Source organism: Hippopotamus amphibius, chromosome 2 (assembly GCF_030028045.1).
Source record: "Hippopotamus amphibius kiboko isolate mHipAmp2 chromosome 2, mHipAmp2.hap2, whole genome shotgun sequence".
Classification (NCBI taxonomy): domain Eukaryota; kingdom Metazoa; phylum Chordata; class Mammalia; order Artiodactyla; family Hippopotamidae; genus Hippopotamus; species Hippopotamus amphibius.
This window is the reverse complement of record NC_080187.1, coordinates 215,015,421-215,039,631: the sequence shown is the minus strand read 5'-3', so window position 1 is coordinate 215,039,631 and position 24,211 is coordinate 215,015,421. Positions and strand designations below refer to the sequence as shown.

Below are 24,211 nucleotides of genomic sequence, written 5' to 3'. Positions count from 1 at the left end.
AGTTTACTTTGCGGAGTTCCCAATACAACGTTGGAACCTATCCGACCGAGAGGCAGTTGGGAATGGCTCTGGCCCCGCCTCTGTCTCCCAAGTCCCTCGGTGCTTCCCTGACCCCAGAAGCACAGGAACTGGGAAGAAGCAGATGGAAAGGGAATGCCCCGCAGCAGCTCCAGAGTGGGGTGGGCAGGAGGGCGGAGCGGACTTCCGTGATGTCACATGACCACGCCCCTCTGGGAGGACGCTGCGCCTGCGCCAGAACGGCTGCCTCGCTCCGGGAAGTGGAGGGTCTACACGCAAAGCGTCGCTGGGTCTGGGTGCCGGGAGGGAGAAGCGCTCTCGGAGCTCGCCCGTCGGCCCCCGACCGCCATGTCGTCCTTCGACACCAACCCCTTCGCGGACCCAGTGGATGTAAACCCCTTTCAGGTAGAGCCCTCATCTTACAGCTCTGTCTAGTGCCAAAGGCCGCCGCCCTGGCCTCTTTCGCCAGAGCCGGGAGACGTGGCGTAGGAGGGACGGGCTGCTTGCCCAATGGGAGAGCGGGCTTTGAGGGCTGGCCTATCGTAGCGCCTGGGGGGCGGGACTAGCAGCAGGTGGACCAGCGGAGGGGGCGGGGTGCTGTGTCTGGGAAGAGGTGGGACTGTCTAGCTCCTGGGAAGTAGCCGCTCTAACTGGACACTGCTGGGGAAGAGGGCTAGAACGGAAACGATAAGGGAGACCCCCAGCTTCCGGGAGAGAAGCGACTTCACCTGAGGGGGAAGTGTGGGTACCACATCCCGCAGTCCTGGGGAGACACCAGCCTTGAGTCACTTTAGGAGAGGGGGTGAGAGTAACATAATGAGGAGGTGGAACCCTTTAGTGCGATGAAGAAATGTGAGAAAATCCCAAGACCACCCCCGCAACGTACACACAGCCAACTAGCCTATAATGTATAGGAGAGCCCCTGAAATTTGTCAGAAAAGGAAGGCTGGTAACCCAAGTTGAAATACGACCTTGATAACAATTTTGCATCTTGGTCATGAATCTAGTTTGGACTGGGTTTTGGCTAGATGAGAGAGCCCAGGTTAGGGAGGGAGAAGTGAAGAGCCTCTGAGGGTCTTTTTATTTATTTATTTATTTATTTATTTGCTGTGTTGGGTTTTCATCGCTGCGCGGGTTTTCTCTAGTTGCAGAGAGCGGGGGCTCGTCTTCGTTGCTATGCATGGGCTTCTCTTTGCCATGGCTTCTTTTGTTGCGGAGCCCGCGCCTGCACGGGCCCTAGGCGCGCGGGCTTCAGTAGTTGTGGCACACAGGCTCAGTAGCTGTGACTCGCTGTGTCTAAAATGCAGGCTCAGTAGTTGTGGTGCATGGGCTTGGTTGCTCCGAGGCATGTGGGATCTTCCCAGACCAGAGCTCGAACCCGTGTCTCTTGCACTGGCAGGCGGATTCTCAACCACTGTGCCACCAGGGAAGTCCCCCTTTAAGGGTTTTGAAGCGCAAGGAGTGTTGGTCTGATGGACCCGTGTGTGGTGGCAGGGTAGTTGAGATGCAGTGACCTGTGAGTGCCTGACCTTTTGAACAATTGACTGAGGAAGAAAGAGACTTCCTATTTAAAGCCAAAACCTTTCCGCCTTTGAGCTAAGAGCACAGGGGTATTCTTTTGCATGATGAAGGGTTGGGACTCCTGTTAGCGCCAAAGCTCCTGTGCTTCTTGTTTCATGTCTGCCCAAAACCAGTTCTAGGGAAGCTTGCTTGTGCTGACTGGTGATTTATGAGCCCTGAGCTTTCTGCTTTGTCAGGATGTCACCAGGCATGTTAACTCATCCCGCTTGTACTTTATTTTGGTCATTGGCAACTTTAAAGTTTCCTGCAGGTGTAGGGGAAGTTCTTGGAGGGGTGCCTCACGGCAGCTCACATGAGCTTTCCCACCTTGAATCCCTTCAAGGGTCAGCACAAACACAAAGGAGACTAGAATGAATGTCCGGAGAGTGAAAATTTTATGTCTTTTTCTTGGTCTCAAGGTGACTTAGCCAATGGGAGCCCTCAAGGCAAATTTTGATAGCTTTGTAACATCAGGGAATTCTTAACATTCCTTTTGTAGCTTAATGCTTCTTGACAGAACTGTTTGGAGGACCTTCTCTCTTATGTAATGCAGTCATGTCTATTTGAGTAAAAAAAGAACATTTGCATTTTTTTCTTTTGCCTGTGTCTTCAGATAACTGTTTTGCTTTATTCCTAAAACTGCTGTATGATAGTGAAATTTGAGTTTTAGTAAGGATCCTTTTGGTATGTGTACTGTGTGATAGTGTGCCTTTTTCTTTCCTTCTTCTTTTTTTTTTTTTTTTGTCCTGTCAGAATCAGAAATTTAAAATGTCTGCTGCCATCTGACAGAGGTAGTCAAGCTGTCCAAAGATGCAGAGAGCTCGTCCTCAGTGCTAGCAGTGGGCCAGATAGTTGGCCTGAATTCTTCCCTGTATTAATAGCAGCTTGAAAGTCCTAAACCACATCTCCAACCCCAGAAATGATTGTGCAAGCTGTGGTAGAAGTAACTTCTGCATTCAAGCAAGACAGTCTGTCCATCAGGCAGCCCCAGGATATGGCAGGACAGGAAGCAGCTGTGGTCCTGTAAAGAGCAACATCTGGTAGGGAAGCCTGTATGGGAAGAAAAGAGCTGGCTGGCTGCGATTCTGCTCCTTCTGAGCCTGGGCTGGGTTTTTCCTCTTGGCGCACAGCTGTGTGGGGAGAAGGAGCTTTGTGTGTGAGGCCCCCGATCTCCTTCTCCTGGAGAGCTGCCCTCTTTCTCCTTGTGATGGTGGTGTCTGCTTCCCTGACTGCCAGGGCTGGGACATTGGGAGGGTGCAGCCCTTGGGTGACTGGGTGTGAGCCCAGCTTCATTTACTTAGGGTGTTGGCACTGAGCTCGGGAGAGAGCAGGTAGATAGGCGATAGGCTCAGAAACTGACATTTAGCCGGCCTTCAGAGCAGAGTATTTTTTTTTTTTCCTTCTCTCCATGGTGGTTTATGAAAATATACTTAGTTTTCGGAGTCCAAGGTGGACTTTTAGAGCTAGCAACATCCTCAGAAATCTCTTCTGACCCCTTCAGTTTAGAGATGAGGAAATCAAGAACCTAGGGAGGATGGGATATGCCAGAGTCACCAGCTAATTTGAAGCAGGAATGGGCTCAGATCTGGGTCTCTTTCTCAGGACAGTACTGTTTTAAAGGTTTTAAACTGCCTTGGCATTATTTAGGCTAGCTAAGGAAAGAATGTACCATTGTCACCACTGTCACCATTCTTAAAATGAGAGTATTGTTAGGGGTGAAAGTAAAAAATTAATATTAGGTAAGCTTTTTTTCTTTTTTCTTTTTCAGTGTATGGGGCTGGAGTAATATGGATTGTATTGTGCTTTTTAAAATGGTACTTTAATGCAGCATGTGTTCTGAAAGGTGTCCTGAAAGGTGCTCAGTGTTCTGTGGTCAAATAAGTTTAGGAATCCTTTTTCTTGAAGGTTGTCCAGGCTTATGAGTTTGTTAAAGGCTTCTGAGAAATCCTACAATAAAGATATTTGCTCAACTTTGTTTGACTCAGCCTTTCTCAAAGTTATTTAACCATGGAATCCTGTTTCTGCTCTTGTAATATCCCCTGAAGCTCCTGGTGCGCCTTTAAGTTGACTTCCTTATGCATGTTCTTTATTTACACCCTACTTCCATCCCCACCCCAAACTGTGGGCATGGGCTTTTATGACCTCCTCCTTGTGTGTAGTTATAGTGGGATTATTAGAAAACTTCCTGCAGAGTAAGACTGTGAGTGGAAAGTTGTCACAAGAGTGCAGCAGAGGTTTTACCAAACTCCTAGGAGGAAGCAGGAAACTGCAAGCCAAGTGTGGCTGGTTTCCCAACCTCCACTGGCACTCCCTAATCCTTCTGTGAATGATGGCACATCTGCTTTGTACCATCTGGGTATGCAGGTTCTGCTTTCCAGCATGCCTGTTCCCAAAATTTTCTCAAAGTCTTGTCGGGTGATAAAGAGGTTGAGGGCTACAGGTAGGCATCGTACTCCCCATTTTCTTTTTCAGCGGTCCACTAAAAAGCAGCTCACCCAGGCAGATGCCCGGGCTGCTTTCCTACTTGGCATTTCTGCCAGGTTACCCCAGGCAGTGGGCACTGATCTCAAGGAGGGGGAGTGGACTCGCTGGTGGTGCTGAACAGAGAAAGCCTTTCAGTGCTCTTGAGTTGCCAAATCACACCATATCACTTTCACACGTTGCCTCCTTGCAGTTAAAAGATAATCTCAGTGGTGTGGCTGCTTCCCAAGGATTTAAAACATTTCTGTCCTGTAGGAGGAGAAAGTGGTGGCAGAAACGTGATTTGGGTGTGAACAGAGTTACAGGAAGTTCCCTGCACAGACACTGAGGGCTTTGTCACTTCCCAGAGAGGGTGGGCTCCAGCTTGACTGTAGCTTTGGGAATTCTCAAAACCACCAGTTGGACCTGGTAGAACTTTCCTGTGGAACAGGAGCATTGTCTTGAGAAATTTGAAAATGGCAAGGTTCATGTAGTTCAGCTGACCCCAGACAGCTTCCTAGAAGGGGGCGAGGGGTGTGGGAAGTCTCCCTGCCTTTATGGTTGGTGCCTGGAGCCAGGCTGGGTGTTAGAAAGCACTTGGCCAGAGACACAGCTGAACTTTGACCCTGCACTTCTATTAAGTTTTCTTTGCAGCCATTTGGTATAGGATGGTCCTGGGTTCAGAGGATCACCCTAGTAATATTTAATCAGGACAAACAAGGGGTTCTCGCTTCTTGTTGAGAGAAGGATGCCGTGCCCATGAATTAGCAAGGTGTGAGCCATCCAGCAGTGCTCCTTGAGATGCTGACACATTCGTGCACATCACTGAGCTGCTGGTGCTCCGAAGGCCTGTGCAGGTGGCCAAGATAAATGGGCACATGGCCTGCAAGAGCTTCTAATCTGGCAGGAGAGCTAAGAAATGCTCACTGATCACGACAGCATGCCGTGGTGTGTTACGGGCAGTTAAATCTTGCCAAAAGGATCTGAGGAGTAACGGGGCAGAGTCCTGTGGTAGGGAGGCCTTGAGCTGAGAGCAGAAACCTGGCACATGGCAAGAGAGGGTATGTCAGGTGAAGGAGCACCAAGAACTTCAAGTCGCTTCTACGCACCGTGCCCCTCGCAGCCCCAGGCGCCGCCTCACTCTCGGATCCTGTGGTCTTTCTGGGAGCTGTGGGCCCATGAGAGGTCTGCTGCTTGTGATGGACAAGCTTGTGTGGCCAGTCTCTCTTGAAATTCTCTCTGTCCTTGGCCTCTTTGTGCTGGTAACTCTCACCTCTTTTCGCTTGTTTCCTCTTCCTGTCTCATACATTTAGGGGTGTCCTGGAGTTCTGTCCTTGACTTTGTTCTCACTATATACCTCTCCAAGTAAGCCCTCCTGCTTCTATGGCTTCAGAATAGCATCCACTACTAGCGGTCCCAGATCTAGAACTCTAGCCCTCACCCTCCTTCTGAGCTTCAAACCAGTATTTCCAACTCTCACCTGGACATTTCCACCCATTCCCCCCAGATGCATTTTCTAGGTCTCTCGGGTAGGGTACGACTCAGTACCTTCTCAGGTCCTCTCCCTGCTCCCACACACCTGCTCCTAAAAATCCTGTTCTTCTGCCATGACTGCCTGTCTTGCTCAGGGGTGGCACTGTTCACTGGTCCCCCAAGCCCACAGCCCGAGTCACTCCCTCTTTTCCCTTCCCTCCCCTCCCCTCCCCTCCCCTGCCCTCCCCTGCGCTCTTGCCCTGAAGTAACTCTATACCCTGACCATCCCGGGGAGTGGCTGAGCCTGTGGCATCTACCTGAGAAGAGTCTCTGGAGTCCGTCCTCTCTTGTCTGTCCCCAGTGTCATCTCTTACCTTCGTTCAGGCGTCACTGTCATCCATGTGAACTCTTGTGTCCCAGCCAGTGTTCCCGCCATCCTCCTTCCCCGCGCATTGCATTCTCCTCGCTGCTGGCAGAATGATCACTGCTCACCATCTCTAGCTGTCCCCATTGTCCACAGGGTGAAGTCCGAACTCCTGCAGTCCGGCCCAACCCCTTCTTCAGGCTGGGGCCCTGGGGCCCTTCTCTGTATGTACGCATTTCGCTCCACAGCCTCCAGAACCCTCTCTCCGAACACACGCAAGCTGTTTTTAAAGATGCTGTGTCTTTGCAAATGCTGTTCTTCTCTCCTTCTTTAGTGCTTGTGAAATTTTTAGTGGCTGTTTAGGCCATCGAGGGAGTGTGCACCAGAATGTACCTGTGCTCACTGCCATTGGATATTTAAGCCATTCCCTGCTTCTTTTCCCCTATTTTAAATACTGGTGCAATGAATACATCTGCAGATGCAGATTTTTACATACTTCTGTCATGTTTCCTTCGGGTGGCTTCCCAGACTCTGGCTCAGAGGGTACCCAGGTTAGCGGTGGCTCTTTGTGCCCCTGGGACCCGGCCGGCCATCTGGGGATGCCTGCCCTTTCTCGTTGTGAGACACAGCCTTGTCACTAGAGCAGATAGGACTTCACAGAGCTTCCAAAGTGTGGGGGACTCTTGGCCTCCCAGAGAGTGGCCGAGTGTTTTTTCAGTCCGTGAGGTATTTATTGAATGTGTTTATTCAGAGCCTGAAATACATCTCACCTTGGGAGCCTGGCTGGTGTGTGGGGTGGGAAGGGAGGAGAAGTCACAGCACGCGCGAGCACAGCCGGGACCTGGGAGGTGCGTGGAGAGGGGTTGCCAAACCAGTGAGAACAAGTATGTTTTTGAGGGCCCTTCCCCGGCAGAGCTCCAGCCTAGCTGTGCTGCCTCTTTTTCTCATCCCCTCGCACCCCAGCTCCACAGAGTGTGCCTTTGCCCCACAGCTGTGGTGGCCTGAGCTGACTGGCTGGGCCTCCCCTGCCCTCCTCTCCTGTTTTCACTCTCGTGCTGTGTGCACGTGTCTCAGCTACGAGACCATGGTCTCCAGAAGGGCAAGAGCCGCGCCCTGTTCCTCTTGGCGTGTCCCTCACACTGTGACTGTTCACTGCATGAAAAGAACTGAGTTTAGGAGCGTTCTCTTTGATATAAGTTCAGTGGAGGGTATGAACCAGTCGGAGTCCTTCGGGCATGGAGGGGGTGTCACGTTACTTCTTTGTAGGTGAAACTTAGCTCTCACCATGCTTTTATTTTATTTTACTTTTTTAAAGAACTTTTATTGAGATACAGTTAACATACAATACACTGCTTATATTTAGAGTGTACAGTTTTCACCACGCTCTTAAATAACTACTTGACCCGCTTACAAGCAAGCTGATGCTCGGTGACTGGGAAAGAAGGGTGCTGCTGTTGATTTTTTTTTTGAATTTAATGATATTTTATTTTATTTATAATATATATTATACAATATCTGATATTATTTCAACCTATTTATCCACAAAAAAATTAGTAATAATTTATTTAAAAATTTTTCCCATATGAAGTCTCTTAGCCTGGTGTATATTTTATGCTCACAGCACATTTTGGTTTTGATTAGCTGCATTTCAAGTGATCAGTTGCTACATGTGACTCATGGCAACTGTGTTAGGACAGGTCATCTCTGTTAGTTGAACTTATCTTTGCATCCACCCCCTTTACCCCCCACTGTTTATTTTATTTTTTTTAACTTTTCATTTTTTACAATAAACTGCATATATTTAGAGTGTACAATTTGGTATCCCAGTCTCCCAATTCGTTCCCCCCCCAACCCTCCCCGCTTTCCCCACTTGGTGTCCATATGTTTCTTCTCTACATCTGGGTCTCTATTTCTGCCTTGTAAACCGGTTGATTTGTACCATTTTTCTATAGTCCACAGATATGTGTTAATATACAATATTTGTTTTTCTCTCTCTGACTCACTTCACTCTGTATGACAGTCTCTAGGTCCATCCATGTCTCTAAAAATGTCCCAGTTTCATTGCTTTTTACAGCTGAGTAATATTCCATTGTATGTATATACCACATCTTCTTTATCCATTCATCTGTTGATGGACATTTCGGTTGCTTCCATGTCCTGGCTATTGTAAATAGTGCTGCATTGAACACTGGAGTGCATGTGTCTTTTTGAATGATGGTGTTCTCTGGGTATATGCCTAGTAGTGGGATTGCTGGGTCATATGGTAGTTCTATTTTTAGTTTTGCAAGGAACCTCCATACTGTTTTCCATAGTGACTGTATCAATTTACATTCCCACCAGCAATGCAAGAGCGTTCCTTTTTCTCCACACCCTCTCCAGCATTTACTGTTTGTAGATTTTCTAATGATGCCCATTCTAACCGGTGCGAGGTGATACCTTATTGTAGTTTTGATTTGCATTTCTCTAATAATTAGTGATGTTGAGCAGCTTTTCATGTGCCTCTTGGCCATCTGTATGTCTTCTTTGGAGAAATGCCTATTTAGGTCTTCTGCCCATTTTTTGATTGGGTTGTTTATTTTTTTGATATTGAGCTGGATGAACTGTTTATATATTTTGGAGATTAATCCTTTGTCCATTGATTCGTTTGCAAATATTTTTTCCCATTCTGAGGGTTGTCTTTTTGTCTTGCTTATAGTTTTCTTTGCTATGCAGAAGCTTTGAAATTTCATTAGGTCTCACTTATTTATTTTTGTTTTTATTTCCATTATTCTAGGGGGTGGATCAAAAAAGATCTTGCTGTTATTTACGTCGAAGAGTGTTCTTCCTGTGTTTTCCTCTAGGAGTTTTATAGTGTCTGGCCTTACATTTAGGTCTTTTATCCATTTTGAGTTTATTTTTGTGTATGGTGTTAGGAAGTGTTCTAATTTCATTCTTTTACATGTAGCTGTCCAGTTTTCCCAGCACCACTTATTGAAGAGGCTGCCTTTTCTCCATTGTATATCTTTGCCTCCTTTGTCGTAGATTAGTTGACTGTAGTTTATCTCTGGGCTTTCTATCCTGTTCCATCGATCTATATTTCTGTTTTTGTGCCAGTACCATACTGTCTTGATCACTGGAGCCTTGTAGTATATCCTGAAGTCAGGAAGCCTGATTCCACCAACTCCGTCTTTCCTTCTCAAGGTTGCTTTGGCTATTCAGGGTCTTTTGCATTTCCATACAAATCGTAAAATGTTTTGTTCTAGTTCTGTGAAAAATGCCATTGGTAATTTGATGGGGATTGCATTGAATCTGTAAATTGCTTTCGGTAATATAGTCATTTTCACAATGTTGATTCTTCCAATCCAAGAACATGGTGTGTCCCTCCATCTGTTTGTGTCTTCTTTGATGTCTTTCATGAGTGTCTTATAGTTTTCTGAGTACAGATCTTTTACCTCCTTGGTTAGGTTTATTCCTAGGTATTTTATCCTTTTTATTTGTGACTCGGAGTAAAAGCTGAGAGTCCTCATTTAGGCCAGTGAGTGTGGTCCTTACTTGCAAGATTCTCTGCCTGTGTCCTCCCAAGGGTGTTTGCCAAGAAGGACTGCTCTGAAGTCTGGGAATAAAGAGCCAAACAAGCAGCTGTCCTGGTCGCTCATGGTGCCCTTGGCAGCATCCCTCGACCCCTTGACCCCTCAACCCCACATTGACCGGGCACCTTCCATTGGTGAGCGCCTGAGCCAGGTTTTGGGAATGCACTGCCCACTCAGGTTTACCACTCAGGTCTTTGGAGACAGACAGGCCTGGATTCAAAATCGGGCTCAGACACTACAGTCCCTGCGGTCTTGGATGAGCCGGAGCTTTCTTCATGTGCAAACTGTACACACTTCTGCCTCACAGGGTGGTCATGAGGTTGAATGAGGAGGTACGTTGTAGCTTTTCTCAACCCGGGCTCCTCAGCCGCTCTGTTCTCCCAAGGATGGAACATAACCAGGACTGTTCTAGATGTACAGGAGAGAAGTCAAGTCATTGTAGACAGTGGATGCCTTGAGGCAGTGGGGCTTAATTCTCTCGAGGAACCAGGTTGAGAAAGACTGGTAAAACCTTCTTTTCTGACAGCTTGATACAGTAGCCAGTGCTGGAATGACTAGAATTCCCCAGTAGCATCGCTGTGTGATAAGCCTGGCACATGGTAGACACTCAGGAAACGTCAGCTCCCTTGTCAGTCCCTCCTCCTCCCTCCCTCCCTCACCAGGCTTCAGCTTCTCTTGAAGCCAAGTACATCTTTCAGGAAGAGCCTAGGTCTCCTCAGGTGGAAAGTACCCGTGTCTCCCAGAGTGTTCCAGGCTCCTTTTCCCAGGCAAGGTGCTTCTTGGCCTCGGGACTGCCACTGTGATGCAGGTGGCCCTCCCCTTCTCTGTGCCCTGGCATCTGGGCAGGACCTCCTAGAGAAAGCAGAGGAGCGCCTACAGCATGTAGCACTGACTCTCAGACATGGCCTCAGCTTCTGCTTGCGTCAGGCCCTTCACCAAGCACTAGGGAGCCGGAAGCATGAACTAGATACAGAAGCACCTGGCCGCAGAGTTTAAAGCCTGCTAGAGGAGACAGGATTTATTTGTGGTGAGCCTGGTGAGGGGTCCAGGGCCAAGCCTTTAAGATTTTTGAGAAAGGAGGCGGGATCGGTGTGGACAGGGTAGTCGTGCCCCCCTCCCAGAATCCTCTCCTGGCTGACCTTGGTAAAGGAGATGACGTGTCTTCATGGCTCTGGAGGCTGCCTATTTAACATGCGCACCACAGCCAGGTGTGTGTGCCAGCTCCTGAAACTGCTACCAGAGCTTCCTTTCTGTCCTTGTTCTGTAGTGACAGACTCACGTAACCAGCTGCTTGGACAGTGGATATGATTTCAGTGACTTCAGCTCACTTACTCAGCTGTGGCTTGGTGTCTGCTGCGTCTGAAAGGGGAACAGATACCGAGCCCCAAATCTTTCTTGCAGGAAGCCGGCCCACTAATCCTGGGAGAAATCTGCTAGTTGTTCAGCCAACAAATAACCTCAAGGCCAGTTCCTCCACTGGCCTCTCGAGCCTCACCTTGTCACTTTCTCCAAGCTGCAGGAGCCACCAGGCAGGGATGGTGTCCAGCAGAAGGGACACAGGCACATTGCCTCTTTGCAGGGGAGACTGGGCGGGGTGCAGAGGATGAAGCCCATCCAGGGACAGGAAGTGAGTCGGGGCTGTGCGCCCAGCTCTGGGCTAGGCCCTGGGGCCCTGTGGACACAGACTCTCCCTCTAGGCGCTGCTGGCCCCAGTGGGAAGATGACAGTTAGTACGTGTGGAAAAGGCACATTCAGTGCTCACTCCCAGTTCTATAAATGTTCAGAATAGGGGGCCAGCTCCCATTTTGAGACCTAGGACACGTACTGCACTGTGGCGAATATCCATTTCCACGCCTAAAAATTTAGGGGTGATTCGCTGAGGCTGAGTCTAATGTTAACATTGTGTTTAAGAATCCAGTCAGTGGAGGATTCCTCCTGGAGGGGAAGCTGGGCAGGAAGGACAGGAGCATCTGGGTGAGTAGTGAGGGACTGGGGGTGAGGTGTGCAGACAGGGGAGCCTAGATGAGGCCTTGTAATGAGGATTTGGCAGAGGCCGGGGGCAGCTGTCTCTCCCAGAGGCATCGCTGTCGAGCTGGACCTGAGCCCCATACCTGCTTCGTACGGGGAAGAGGAGGGGGTGTACAGGATGAAGACAGCCCGGCCTCAGGCCAGCACGGAAGCTGCTCGGGTGGAGAAGATGGCGGGGAGCCGGGTGTGAGGCCCCAGGCCTGCAGGGTTGGCCCCAGCAGAGATCAGATGGGAAAGGGAAGATTGAAAACTTGGGAAAAGGCTGTGTTCTGAGGACATTTTTGCATTTTCTGAAAAGAATCTGGAAAAAGAAACCCAAAAACATTTTCTTGGCTTCTCCTCTGAGTCCTTCACATCTGTATTCCCAGCAAGTGCGCATAATTTAATAAAGTCAGTACTGGCGGCCGCAGCGTGTTTCTGTTCCAGAACCTCAAACTGTCCTTTAAGAAATAAAAGGAATCAGTGCTTTCTGTAAAATAATAAATAAAACAGTATAGAGAGGTTATAAAGTGAAGAGTAAGCATCCATCCACACCACCTCATTTACTCCCTCTTCCCCACCTGCTTCCCCCACCGAGAAGACAAAACAACAAAACAGAATCTTCCCTGAAGGTGAATGTTAAACCATTTTAAACTTCTTTTCTTTCCTTCTTTTCTACCTCCTTCCTTCCTTCCTCCCCTTCCTTCCCTTTCCTTCCTTCCCTTTCCTTCCCTTTCTTCCTGTCTGTCCTTCCTTCCTGTCTGTCCGTCCTTCCTTCCTTTCTTTCTTTCCTTCCTTCCTTCCTTCTTTCTTTCGTTCGTTCTTTCATTCTTTCTTTCTTCTTTCTTTTTCTTTCTGTCTTTCTTTCTTTCTTTCCACCACATAGCTTACAGGATCTTAGTTCCCTGACCTGGGATCAAACCCGGGCCCCGGCAGTGAAAGTGCGAAGTCCCAGCCACTGGACTGCCAGGGAGTTCCCTAACCATTTTGAATTTCTAACGGGCACTAACAGGAACATGTGTGGTGTCCCTTCCTTGACCTCAGAGTGTAAACCTTGCCCTGGGTCTCTTCTGGGAATTCATCTGGGCCGAACTCCTCCTTTTCCAGAAAAGGAGAAGTGATTGCAGCTGTGGTGTGGCAGGGGCTGAGCACAGAGCCTTTAGGAGAGACTTTCCAGGGCACTAGGAGGGGCCGTCAGCAGCCTCACTGCAGCCAGGTGTCCCTGGGAGGGGCCAGGAGATGGTGATCTCCCTCCCCCTCACCAAGGTTCTCCTTTTCCCCCAGCGTCTAATGGCTCTTTCTCACCTTCTCAGGATCCCTCTGTGACCCAGCTGACTAATGCCCCACAAGGAGGCCTGGCTGAATTCAACCCCTTCTCAGAGGTTGGTGAGCATGCCCTCTTTCTGAGTCCCTGGGTTGTCTGGGTGGTGCTGGCATCTCTGGGGTAAAGAGACTTGGCAGAGACAGAGCAGCTGCAGTCCTCAAAGGGACAGTCCTTGTGTGAACTCGGGTGGGGTAAGGGTGAGGAACTCATCCATTCTTCCCTTGGGATCTGTGATCTGGCCTCCCCCCCACCCCTGCACACCCCCGAAGAGGGCTGGGCAGTGCTGGAGAGCCCTGGAGGCAGCGAGCCCAGGGCTCTGGGTTAGGCATCCCGTTGCCCAGGGCCTGAGGCTTGCTGGCCGAGGAGCTGCAGAGGGAGTCCCGGGGCAGGCCCCGAAGGAGTGCCCTCACAGGCAGGGGCACATCACTCACCCTGCTGTGGGTTTGTCCCCACACGGCCAGCTCGTGGAGGCCCGCTCACCTCCTCCTCTGATCTGCCCCACGCAGACAAATGCAGCGACAACGGTTCCTGTCACACAGCTTCCTGGGCCCTCGCAGCCGGCAGTTCTCCAGCCTTCAGTGGAGCCAACCCAGCCAACCCCCCAGGTACTGCTGACAAGATCCCTTGGGCCTCTCCTTTTTGGAAAGGGACACACCCAGACTAGTCGCTGAGCCCTGAGATTGAGGGTGGGCAGAGGGCTTTCATTCCTGGCTCCCCTTGCAGAGCCCTCTTGATCATCTCTTGGGAGTTGATCATTTGCAGATGGAGGGTCTGCCCTGCCAATCTATATCCTCTCCCCCCACCCCACTACCACCACCCAAAATAAGCTCTACTCACCAGGCCAGGGTCCTTGGTGTCAGAGAGCATTTGCCCCAGTTGTGCCACTCCGGATCCTCCTTGGGTCTTTGGTTTGTCCTCTGTTGCTCAGGGCCCATTTATTCCTCCCCGCCTTCCTGTTTTCCCTTGTCCCTTCGCCAAAGACTGTGAATCTTGCCTGCTTTGTGCCTGACACTCCCCTGCACGTGTCACTGCCCTGCCCCACGCTCCTCGCTGCCCCCGGTGGGCGTGGCCCACAGTGGAGTTGTGTGTTGCAGCTCCTGCTTAGACAGGCCAGCAGGTTCCTGCCTACCCGATTCCTGGCAGTGAGCGAGCTCTCAGAGAGGCAGATGCTACTAGGAGGAGATAGTGTTCTCAGAGACAGCTACATGCGAAATCTTCCAAAGGTAGGCAAAGTGTAGACGAGCAGGAATGAGGAGGGCAAGGCTCCTAGCGCCTGCCCAGGCTGGGCTGTGGACTCTAGTGGGCCCCAGGCTGCTCCTGCCGTCTGACTGGACTTGCAAGGAACGTGCTGCCCCTGCCTGGGCCCCTGGGCCCCACCCATGGCCCTAGAACCCTGCGGAGGTAAGGCAAGGCTTAGAGGCAGGGGTGACTTTCCTGTTCGGCTGGGTGGAGGCTGAGACCTTCAGCGTGGTCTAGTGTGGTCAGTTCTGGTCCTGCTTTCCACCCCTGCTGCCTGAAATTTACCTCCTCAAGGTAGTCTTAGCTTTTTGGAGAACGCCTTTTGTGGGGGGGCGGGGGGAGAGCACGCACATACATAATTACAGGTCTGCCTGCCTTGTCCTCCTGTGAGATGACCTGTGTGATAACCTGCTCCCTGAAGAGGACTGTAGACTTCAGGAGGAACCAGGTCCAGCAGGGGGAGCAGAGCCCTGGGCTGGAACGCCAGGCCCGAGCCCCGCTCTGTTCAGCCTCGTGTGTAGTCTCCTAGCTGCCTCACTCAGGGGCCCCACTCTGCCTGGAGAGGGATAACGCTTGGACCCTGCACGCCATGAAAGCCAGGCCAAGCAGAGCCAAGCCTAGAGGGCTGTCCTGGGTTGTTGCGGGTCACAGTTCAGGTAGACCTCTGGGCCGCTCCTGGCAGTGGGGCAGGGGGTGCTTGTCTGGGTACACGAGGCTGCCCTCAGATATCTCCCTGCCCCTCTCACTGCTAGCAGGTTTTCATTGTTTCCTTTTCTCACACACACACACATACGCGCGCGCGCACACACACACCCCCACACACCACACTGTTCAAGTGAGATTGGGTCTCTGGGTTTTTGGCTGTAGGTTAGTCTCTTGTGAGGTCTTTTTCCCTTTGCTATTACCCCAAAAATCACTTTAACTGAACTTTGCCTGGACTTCAATATGGGAGATAGTTCCCCTCTATCCCAAGCTCAGGAATGAAGGGGAAGGGAGAGCCTTGGTAATGGCTGAGGGGCCAGAGGTGGTGTGGAGGCGGTAGGGGGCAGATCACCTTGGCCTCTCTATGGTGGTCTCAGGTACCTAAGACATTCTGGGGCTGGGACTGCCTCAGGGCTCTCCCTGCATGGGGAAGGCCCCTCTGACTTCTGCTCACGCTAACACTGTCTGACTGTCTCTTGTGTCCGGCCACCCCCTCCCTCCTCTGTTCCCGCCAGGCTGTGGCCTCTGCAGCTCAGGCAAGCCTGCTGCGGCAGCAGGAAGAACTGGACAGGAAAGCGGCTGAGCTGGAGCGCAAGGAGCGGGAGCTACAGAACAGTGTGGCCAACTTACACGGTAAGGGAGGCCTCCGTGCTTGGCTTAGGGAGTTCCCCGAGCCCGCGTGTTCTGGGGACGCCTCAGCGCTCTGCTGAGCTCTTGTTCATCTTAGAACGGCATTGGTCCTGGGGAATACCAAGTGAGGGGGAGGTCAGGAGACTTGCCGTGTAGTCCTAATGCATGTAGGTTATCTGTGCACTCCTTCCCAGCTCTAGAATTCTTAGAGTGGGGGCACTGGTCCCAGGATTCCTGACCTGTGATGATGATCCCTTGTGCTTATGGTCTGGTTGTTAATAAAAATAACCACTTAGGGGACTTCCCTGGTGGTCCGGTGGCTAAGACTCCGTGCTCCCGGTGCAGGGGGCCCAGGTTCGATCCCTGGTCCAGGAACTAGGTCCTGCATGCCACAACTAAAGATCCTGCATGCCAAACAAGGATCCCACGTCCTGTAACTAAAACTCGACACAGCCAAATAAATATTAAATAATAATAATAATCACTTAGGCCGTTGAGCTCTGTGTTTCACAGTGCATTTAGGGTCCGTTATCTTGGAATGAACTCATGGGTGTTTGTGTCCCATCACCCTTTTCCCATCCTGCTCCGTATCCATAGACCCCGAGCCCCGCCTGCTGGTGCCCCTCTGGGACCCCTGGTTCGGCCCGTGACCTGGGCCAGTGTGTGCACTCCACCAAGCTGCTGTTGAGGCCGGGCTCACCTCTTCTCCTCTTTCCACACAGTGAGAGAGAACAACTGGCCGCCCCTGCCCTTTTGGTGCCCTGTCAAGCCCTGCTTCTATCAGGATTTCTCCACAGAGATCCCTGCCGACTACCAGCGGATATGCAAGATGCTCTACTATCTTTGGATGTGTGAGTCCCGCTCCTGCCCCTTTGAGCTCCAGGGTGAAATGGGCTATGACTCAAAGAGCCCTATCTGTGCTCTGGCTGTTCCTCGCTAGTGGGCTCCAGCCTTTCTCAGTGCTGGGCTGGGCTGGGGGGGGTGCAGGGTGGCTTCTGCCCACATAATTGGCCCTCCCCAGTCTGCTCCCTGTCCTGGGAACCTCCCCACAAGGGCCAGTCCAGACCCTGCAGGCTTCTGAGTTCCTGCAGAGCTCGCTGCAGTAAAGGGCCCTCCTTAGGTGAAGGCCTTCCCTCCCCACAGTCCCCTCAGCTCCTAAGAGTTAGGATGAAAGACTTTCTGTAGCTCCACTGTGGGCTGTGCAGGACCAGGGGAAAGAGTTGCTGAGAGAAAGACTTCATTCCCCAAGGATCAGTCCTTGGGTCTGCATCTGCCCCTCCGTGGCCACTCCTTAGACACCTAGGCTGTCCTGTCATCTCTTAGGAACTTGGTTTGGCCCCTGGTTTTAAGGTCGCAGAAAACCAGGATTTGGGAGCTAGCCCCTGCCTGTGTACAGACGGAGGTCCTCTAATATTTGGGCAGCTGCCCTCATAGCGTGGACCTCATTTCCTCTCCAAGGAATGGTTTGCCTTGCTGGGATGCCTGTAGTCAGCTTGGCACAAGTGTATCTCTCTCTCCCCTCTCCTTCCCCAGTGCATTCAGTGACTCTGTTTCTGAACCTGCTTGCCTGCCTGGCCTGGTTCTTAGTCGACACTTCCAAGGGAGTAGACTTCGGCCTCTCGATCCTGTGGTTTGTGATCTTCACCCCCTGTGCCTTCCTCTGTTGGTACCGACCCATCTATAAGGCTTTTAGGTGAGTGGGGCTAGGGCGAGGGGTGAGGGTGTGGCTGGCCTCCCTGGTAGCAGGCCAAGGGCCATAAGCCCTGTGGCCCCTTCCCAGTCTTAGAGCAGAATGAAGTAGGGGGGAACATCACGTGCCCATTCCCAGCCATAGTAAGAGCAGACAGGGATCAGAAGCTGTTTTCCTCAGTTGTACCTGAAGTCTGCTCTGGGCCCTGTCTTGGACTAGGCACAGGAGATCCAGAGAGGAAATCAGGAGCCTTACTTGCCTTCCCGCTCCTCCCAGTGTGTCTGGTTCGGTGGGATTTTAGTCACTGAGAAGAGGGTGTGCTTCTCTGATAGAAGTGGGACGTCGCTAATAGACAGAGTCTGATCGAGTCGGATAAGCTCTCAGTGGCTTACCCCTCCGTGCTCATTTCTGCCCCTCTCCCGCCTCCCCAATAACTCTTGAGCATCACGGAATGCCAGTGTTTGACTGGTTGACCGCGAGTCAGTACTGTGGACATGAAAGGATCCAACGTCACAGACCCATAGGACTTTTAGAATTGTGCCTCCGAGTTGATGCTTTCAGGACAGGGAGCCCAGCAGGCCTGGGAAGAGGGGCGGGGCAAGTGGTGGAACCCTCCCATACGCTCAGCAGGCAAAACCGGCACCCGCGCTGTATTCTGGCCTTCCTGGACACCGAGACGGAAGTACTCAAGACACCAGTTTTGTCTAATATTCCCTATTCCCCAGATACCTTTTGTTTTGCCCAGGCCTACAGATTTATTATTAAAGATTTATCATCTTTATAACAGGCTTAGATTTTCTTGCCTGTTAGAAATGCAAGGAAGTACTCCAGGAAATGAACCGTTAGCCTCCTTACATGGTCCTCGGGGTGAGCAGCTTTATTAGCTCTTTGAGGGAGGAGTCGAGCATTGACCCTTACATTGGAAGGCAAGCCCTTTTTGATTATGGGGGCGAGTGTCTGTCTGCGTCTGTGTCCTTATGGACAGTGCGGCTGGCCCGCTGGCGCTCTGCTCTTGCATGCTACCTCCTGGCTCCTAGCGAGGAAGGTGTCACAGCAAGTGAGGAAGGCTGAGGAATGAGGCCGAAGCCCTTTGGTGACTTCTCACTTCCCCCTCTCTCCACAGGTCCGACAACTCTTTCAGCTTCTTCGTGTTCTTCTTTGTATTTTTTTGTCAAATAGGGATCTACATCATCCAGTTGGTCGGCATCCCTAACTTGGGGGACAGGTGAGACCTAGGGCAGCACAGAGGGCACTGTGCCCTGTTTGCCCTGCTCCCAGAAAGCCCCCACAGATGACCCATCTCCCACCATGGTAGGGAGGGTGGGGTGGGTCAGCTGGGCTCTGCCTTCGTGCCCCCGTCCACTTCTTCACCGGTAGCCACTCACTGTCTTGCCTCGCTCCCCACTTTCTGGGATGTTGTGAGTAGACTTGGCCTGAATCCTTAGGCTACCAGGGCTGTGTCCTGCACTGGATGGCCTCCTCTTCCTTTTCTCCTGCCACGCACTCCCAGAGGCTTGATGCTACTTCCACAGGCCCCAGACAAGCCCTGGGGTTTGGGCGGCGGCTGATGGCTGTCCTGAGCTGTGGCTTTTTCCCGAGGGTCTGTAACCTCAGGAGACGGAGCCCTCGCCCCACATGGACTGGCTTCTTCTGGCTGCTCTCCTTGAGCTTACAGCTGGCTTGAGTGTCCTGGCTGCTGCAGTGTTCAGCTCAGAATTAGTCTCAAAAAGAAAAGCTGATAGCTGATGTTTTCCTTTCTGCTCTGGTGCACAGGAAACATTACAGAAAGGTCAGGCTGGCACTTGGCTGAAAGCCTGAGCCTGGAAGGGCTGCACTATTTTGGTCCCCTCCCTCCAGTGGAGCTGGCAAGTCCAGAGTGGTGGGGAGGGGTGACTCACCTCACACTGGGAGCAAGTGCGTGCTGCCCTTCCCCCACCCCTCTTCCTTCTCGCCTTGCTGTTTCTAATCTGCCCCTTTTCTCGTTGACTGGTGACCCAGTTTCATTACTCATTACCTTAAGTGAGATCCTGGTAAAAGGCTGTGATTAATAACTGCTGTTTACACCCTGGACTGGGAGCCAGAAGGCTTGAGTTCTGGTCCTGGCTCCGCCCCTCACTGCCCTGCCTGGGTCTATCTGGGTGCGCTCTGTAGCCTCGAGCCTCCCAGTGCCTTTTTTTTAAGTCTTTTTTTTTTTTTTTTTTTTTTTTGATTTATTTATTTTGGCTATGCCGGGTCTTAGTTGTGGCACTTGGGAATCTTCAATGTGGCATGCCAGTTCCTTAGTTGTAGCATGTGAACTCTTAGTTGTGGCATGCATGCAGGGTGTAGTTCCCCGACCAGGAATCGAACCTGGGCCCCCAGCATTGGGAGCACAGAGTCTTACCCACTGGACCACCAGAGAAGTCCCTCCCAGTGCCTTTCTCATCTCACCTCAGACACCCATGACTGGGTGGATATAATCCCCCCTCCCCTTTTTTTATTGATTACAAAATACACATAACATAAAAATTTATCCTTTTATTTACCACTTAAACCATTTAAAAATATACAGTTCAGCGGCATTTAGTACATTCACAGTGTTGGGCAGACATCACCACTGTCTAGTTCCAGGACGTCTGTTTCACCCCATAAGGAAACGCCATGCCCATTAAGCAGTCACTCCTCATTCCCTCATTCCCTGAGCCCCTGGCAACTGTTAAACTGCTTTCTGTCACTGGATTTGCCTATTCTGGACATTTCATATAAATGGAATCAGACAAAATGTGGCTTTTTGTGCCTGGCTTCTTTCACTTAGCATGATGTTTTCAAGGTTCATGTTAGTACTTCATTCCATTTTATGGCTGAATAATATTCCATTGTTTTTGGAGGTACTGCATTTTGTTTATCCACTCATCACTTGATAGACATTTGGGTTTCCACCTTCTTGCTGTTGTGAATAGTGCTGCTATGAACATTGTGTACAGGTTTTTGAGTACCTGTTTTCAAAACAGGTACTTCTGGGTATGTATCCTGGCGTGGAATTACTGGATCATATGGTAATTCTAGGTGTAATTTATTGAGGAACTGCCAAACTGTTTCCCACAGTGGCTGAACCATTTCACATTCTCAGTAGAAATGTGTGAGGGTTCCGGTTCCTCTACATCCTCACCAACACTTGTTATTTTCCTCTTTATGTTTTTCCTTTTTTTGTTATAGTCAGTCTAAAAGTTTGGTAACTCATTGTGGTTTTGATTGCTGTTTCCTGAATGATTGTGATCTTGGCCATCTTTTATGTGCTTGTTTGGCCATTTGTATATTTTCTTTGGAGAAATATCTACTCAGATCGTTTGCTAATTTAGTAATTGGGTTGTCTGTTGGTCTTTAAATTTATTATTATTTATTTATTGGCTGTATTGGGTCTTTGTTGCTACACATGGGCTTTCTCTAGTTGCAGTGAGCGGGGGCTACTTGTCGTTGCGGTGCGCAGGCTTCTCATTGAAGTGGCTTCTCTTGTTGTAGAGCACAGGCTCTAGAGGCGGGCTTCAGTAGTTGTGGCACTTGGGCTCAGTAATTGTGGTGCATGGGCTTAGTTGCTCCGCAGCATGTGGGATCTTCCCAAACCGGGGATTGAACCTATGTCCCCTGCATTGGCAGGTGGATTCTTAACCACTGCACCACCAGGGAAGTCCCTATTGTTCTTTATGTATTCAGGATACTAGCTGCTTATCAGATATGTAATTTATAAATTTTTTCCTTTCTGTGTGTTGTTTTTCACTCTTGATAGTATCCTTTGATGTACAAAGGTTCTTTTTAAAAATTATTTATTTATCCATTTATTTATTTATTGGCTGCATTGGGTCTTCGTTGCTGTGTGCGGACTTTCTGTAGTTGCAGTGAGCGGGGGCTACTCTTTGTTGCGTGTGCGGGCTTCTCATTGAAGTGGCTTCTCTTGTTGCGGAGCACTGGCTCTAGGTGCATGGGCTTCAGTAGTTGTGGCATGTGGGCTCAGTAGTAGTGGCTTGCGGGCTCAATAGTTGTGGCTCGTGGGCTCTAGAGCACAGGCTCAGTAGTTGTGGCACATGGGCTTAGTTTCTCCATGGCATGTGGGATCTTCCCAGACCAGGGATCGAACCCATGTCCCCTACATTGGCAGGCGGATTCTTAACCACTGTGCCACCAGGGAAGTCCCCAAAGGTTTTTAATTTTGATGAAATCCAATAGTTTTAGTTCTTATTCTTAGGTTTGAGTTAATTTTTGTGTGTGGTGGAAGTAGGGTCCACTGTCACTGTTTTGTATGTGGATATCCAGCTGTCCTTGCACCATTTGTTGAAGGGGCCATTCTTTCCCCATTCAGTGGTCTTGGCACACTTGTCAAAAATCAGTTGGCAATTGGGACTTCCCTGGCAGTCCAGTGGTTAAGACTCCGCACTTCCAATCCAAGGGGCGCGGGTTTGATCCCTGGTCTGGGAACTAAGATCCCACATGCCACGTGGCAAAAAAGAAAAAAAAATCATTTGACGATAAATATTTGTTTCTGGACTCTCAATGCTATTCCATTGATCTATATGTCTTCCTGATGCCAGTACCGTACTGTTTTGATAGCTATAGCTTTGTAGTAAGTTTTTAAATTAGAAAATGTGAGGAAATCCCCTTTATAGATGAGGACAGTGGGGCTCAGGAAAGAGACATGACTGGCTTGGAGGCAGAGGGGCTGTCCCTGGGCTGCCATGGGAGGAGCCGAGGTGAGAGGATGAATGCAGTGGTGCAGTGGGTTGGCCAGTCATCCTCCTTCCCAGAGGGAGGGCCCTCAGGAGTGAGCAGCCAGGCTTTCCACGTCTCCCTGATCCCCAGAGTGGCAGGAAAAGGCCCTACCCAGGGCTACTCCTAACTGAAGGCAGCAGCCACATCCTCCCTTCCAGACCTCACATGGCCCCAAGATTCCCCATGGGCAGTGGGGGCCTGATGGCCTTCACAGAGGCCTGGCCTCTCGCAGGCCAAGGACTTCTGGCCTACAGGGCTCTGTGCTGTAGGGAGATGCCTGGGTGGCGTTCAGCACACAGTGGCCACTTGGAGAGGAGCCCCTCACGGGGAGCTCTGAGCCCCAATCCCACTGTGCCCCTCAGGCCTCTTCCTCTCTTTGCAGTGGTTGGATCGCAGCCCTGTCTATACTGCAGCACAACTTGGCCGTGTCCATCATCATGATGGTGGTGGCTGGCTTCTTCACCCTCTGCGCCGTACTCTCACTCATCCTCCTGAAGCGGGTGAGTGGTGGGTGCTGGGCCACCTGCAAACCCAAGGAGGCAGGCACCTCCTTCCTGTCTTCTCCATGGGGGTGTTCATCTCTACAGCAGTTGGACCTCCTGGGTCCTCAAAGGTGTAGCAGCTTCCTCCAAGGCTCTGGATGGGAGATCAGGCAGGCTGGGGTTTGTGGTGGCTCCCTTGGGACTATAACCTGGATGGCTTGGTTCCTGGTGGCCCACAGGGCAGGCTTTTCTCACCACAGTCTCTTTCCGCAGGTGCACTCCCTGTACCGCCGGACGGGGGCCAGCTTCCAGCAGGCCCAAGAGGAGTTTTCCCAGGGCATCTTCAGCAGCAGGACCTTCCACAGCGCTGCCTCATCTGCTGCCCGAGGAGCCTTCCAGGGGAATTAGTCCTCCTGACTCTCTTCCTCTGCCCTGGCCTTTTTCTCACCTGCCTTATGAGCTGCACTTTCCGTGGGTGCCTTAAGCAGTGGTTATGCCCAGCACAGACTGGGGAGGGTCTTGCCCATGGCTCTTCCTCCTTCCTCAGCAACCAGCTTTCCCTTCCACCCAAGGAAAGGGGAGGGAGGGACAGGGACTTTTCTTTTCACACAAGAGAAAAAAAAAACAAAGCTGTCTTTCCTTCTCTGGTGATGGTTTGGTAGGATTTTTTTGTCTCTCTGGAAGCAGCGGGACTGAAGTTCTCTTCTCCCTCCACACATAAACACACGTGTACTCACACACATACAGACACATATGTATACACTTGGGGTCACCGGCTGCCCTGGGCCCACCCCAGCTGAAGTTTTATTTCTGCCAGAGTCCTGAGATTCCACTGCTTCCCCAGCAGGCCTGGCCTGAATCTGGATTCACAGACCAAGCTAGTGGCTTCTACAGTCCTGTCCTTCCTTCCTGCCCAGGCTGGGGTAGCCTCCTAAGGGTTCCCTTTTAGACGAGCTGCAGTCTGGGCTCTGCTCCTCAGATCACTGTGGGGTGGTCTCCAGGCTTCCAGAGCCTCTGGCCTGGTTGCCCCAGCCTCTTTCCTGCCTCATGTTTCTTACAAACAGTTTCATAGCCCTTCAGGCCCCCCTGCACCCTCCCAGTGTGGGCAGTACCTTGTGCCCTCTAGGGCCCTTCTTGAGCCCTTCCCTTTTTAGACTTACTGAATGTGCAATGGGGTTGGTTGAGATTTGGGGATGGAGAGGGATAGAGGATACTGACCTGAAGTTGTCTTGCCCAGGCTTTGGCAGTCTTCCAGGAGGATGGGTCTGACTGTCCTGGTGTGGTTTATTTGGTCCTGTTTGTTCTGATTTCCTGTCTTCCTGAGAGACAGCTGCCCTTTACCTTGGCCTCAGACTCTGTGCCACCCCTGCCCCCCACAATCAGCAATATCTAGCTTGTATGACTCTTAGGGAGGGTGGAGGGAATCAGTTCAGAACTGTATCCTTCAGGCCACCTTTTTGAGGGTTCCAGACTAATCTTCCAGGGTTCTCCCATACTCCCAAGTAGAGTCTAGGTCACCTTCCACAAGTCCTGGGGGTTCCCAAGGAGATGTGTCACTGTGATGGGTGCTTAGAAGTTCACAGTTAAAATCTGTACCCCATCCTCCAGAGGCGGCAGGAGTGGGTGGGTGGACTGAGGGGACTTCTCAAAAAGCTGGCCAACCTCAGGCATCTGGGATCTGGGACCTACACAGAGGCAGCCCTCAGGTTGCCAGCGTACACAGCCCCAGAGCCACTGAATGATAATAATGGCAGTGACCCAGGTTTTGTAAACTCCTTTCTGGTATTTTTTTCTTCATGTACAAATGTATATGTTATGTCTCAATTTTGTCCTTAAATAAAAACAAGACATTTTCAGACAATACTGGTCCTAATGTCTGCTGGACTTGGGAGGATGGGAGTGGCCCACAGGGTAGGGGCTGAGGCACACCAGCCATAGGTGAGAGGAGACAGT

General features: G+C 50.9%; 1 protein-coding gene across 3 annotated transcripts; it reads left to right on the top strand.

The window, feature by feature from the left end:
* Positions 1 to 158: 158 nt before the first annotated feature.
* Positions 159 to 24,119, top strand: SCAMP2 (secretory carrier membrane protein 2). 3 transcript variants are annotated; one of them, XM_057723348.1, is made up of 10 exons: positions 159 to 423; positions 12,765 to 12,833; positions 13,282 to 13,380; positions 13,870 to 13,998; positions 15,232 to 15,349; positions 16,069 to 16,197; positions 16,880 to 17,039; positions 18,160 to 18,261; positions 22,159 to 22,276; positions 22,532 to 24,119. In XM_057723348.1, the coding sequence occupies exons 1-10, from the start codon at positions 217 to 219 to the stop codon at positions 22,664 to 22,666; spliced, it is 1,266 nt and encodes a 421-aa protein (XP_057579331.1). In that variant the 5' UTR covers positions 159 to 216; the 3' UTR covers positions 22,667 to 24,119. The 3 variants fall into 3 exon arrangements, with proteins under 3 accessions (XP_057579331.1, XP_057579329.1, XP_057579330.1); XM_057723346.1 differs by lacking the exon at positions 13,870 to 13,998 and having other exon boundaries at positions 165 to 423; positions 13,237 to 13,380; XM_057723347.1 differs by lacking the exon at positions 13,870 to 13,998 and having other exon boundaries at positions 183 to 423.
* Positions 24,120 to 24,211: the final 92 nt, after the last annotated feature.

What these genes read in the sequence shown, in the direction of transcription:
- SCAMP2 (XM_057723348.1), top strand. Translation starts at nt 217, where the DNA reads ATGACCACGCCCCTCTGGGAGGACGCTGCGCCTGCGCCAGAACGGCTG. An exon ending in TGGATGTAAACCCCTTTCAG is followed by an intron (nt 424 to 12,764) that starts GTAGAGCCCTCA and finishes TCACCTTCTCAG; the next exon opens with GATCCCTCTGTGACCCAGCT. An exon ending in CACTCATCCTCCTGAAGCGG is followed by an intron (nt 22,277 to 22,531) that starts GTGAGTGGTGGG and finishes CTCTTTCCGCAG; the next exon opens with GTGCACTCCCTGTACCGCCG.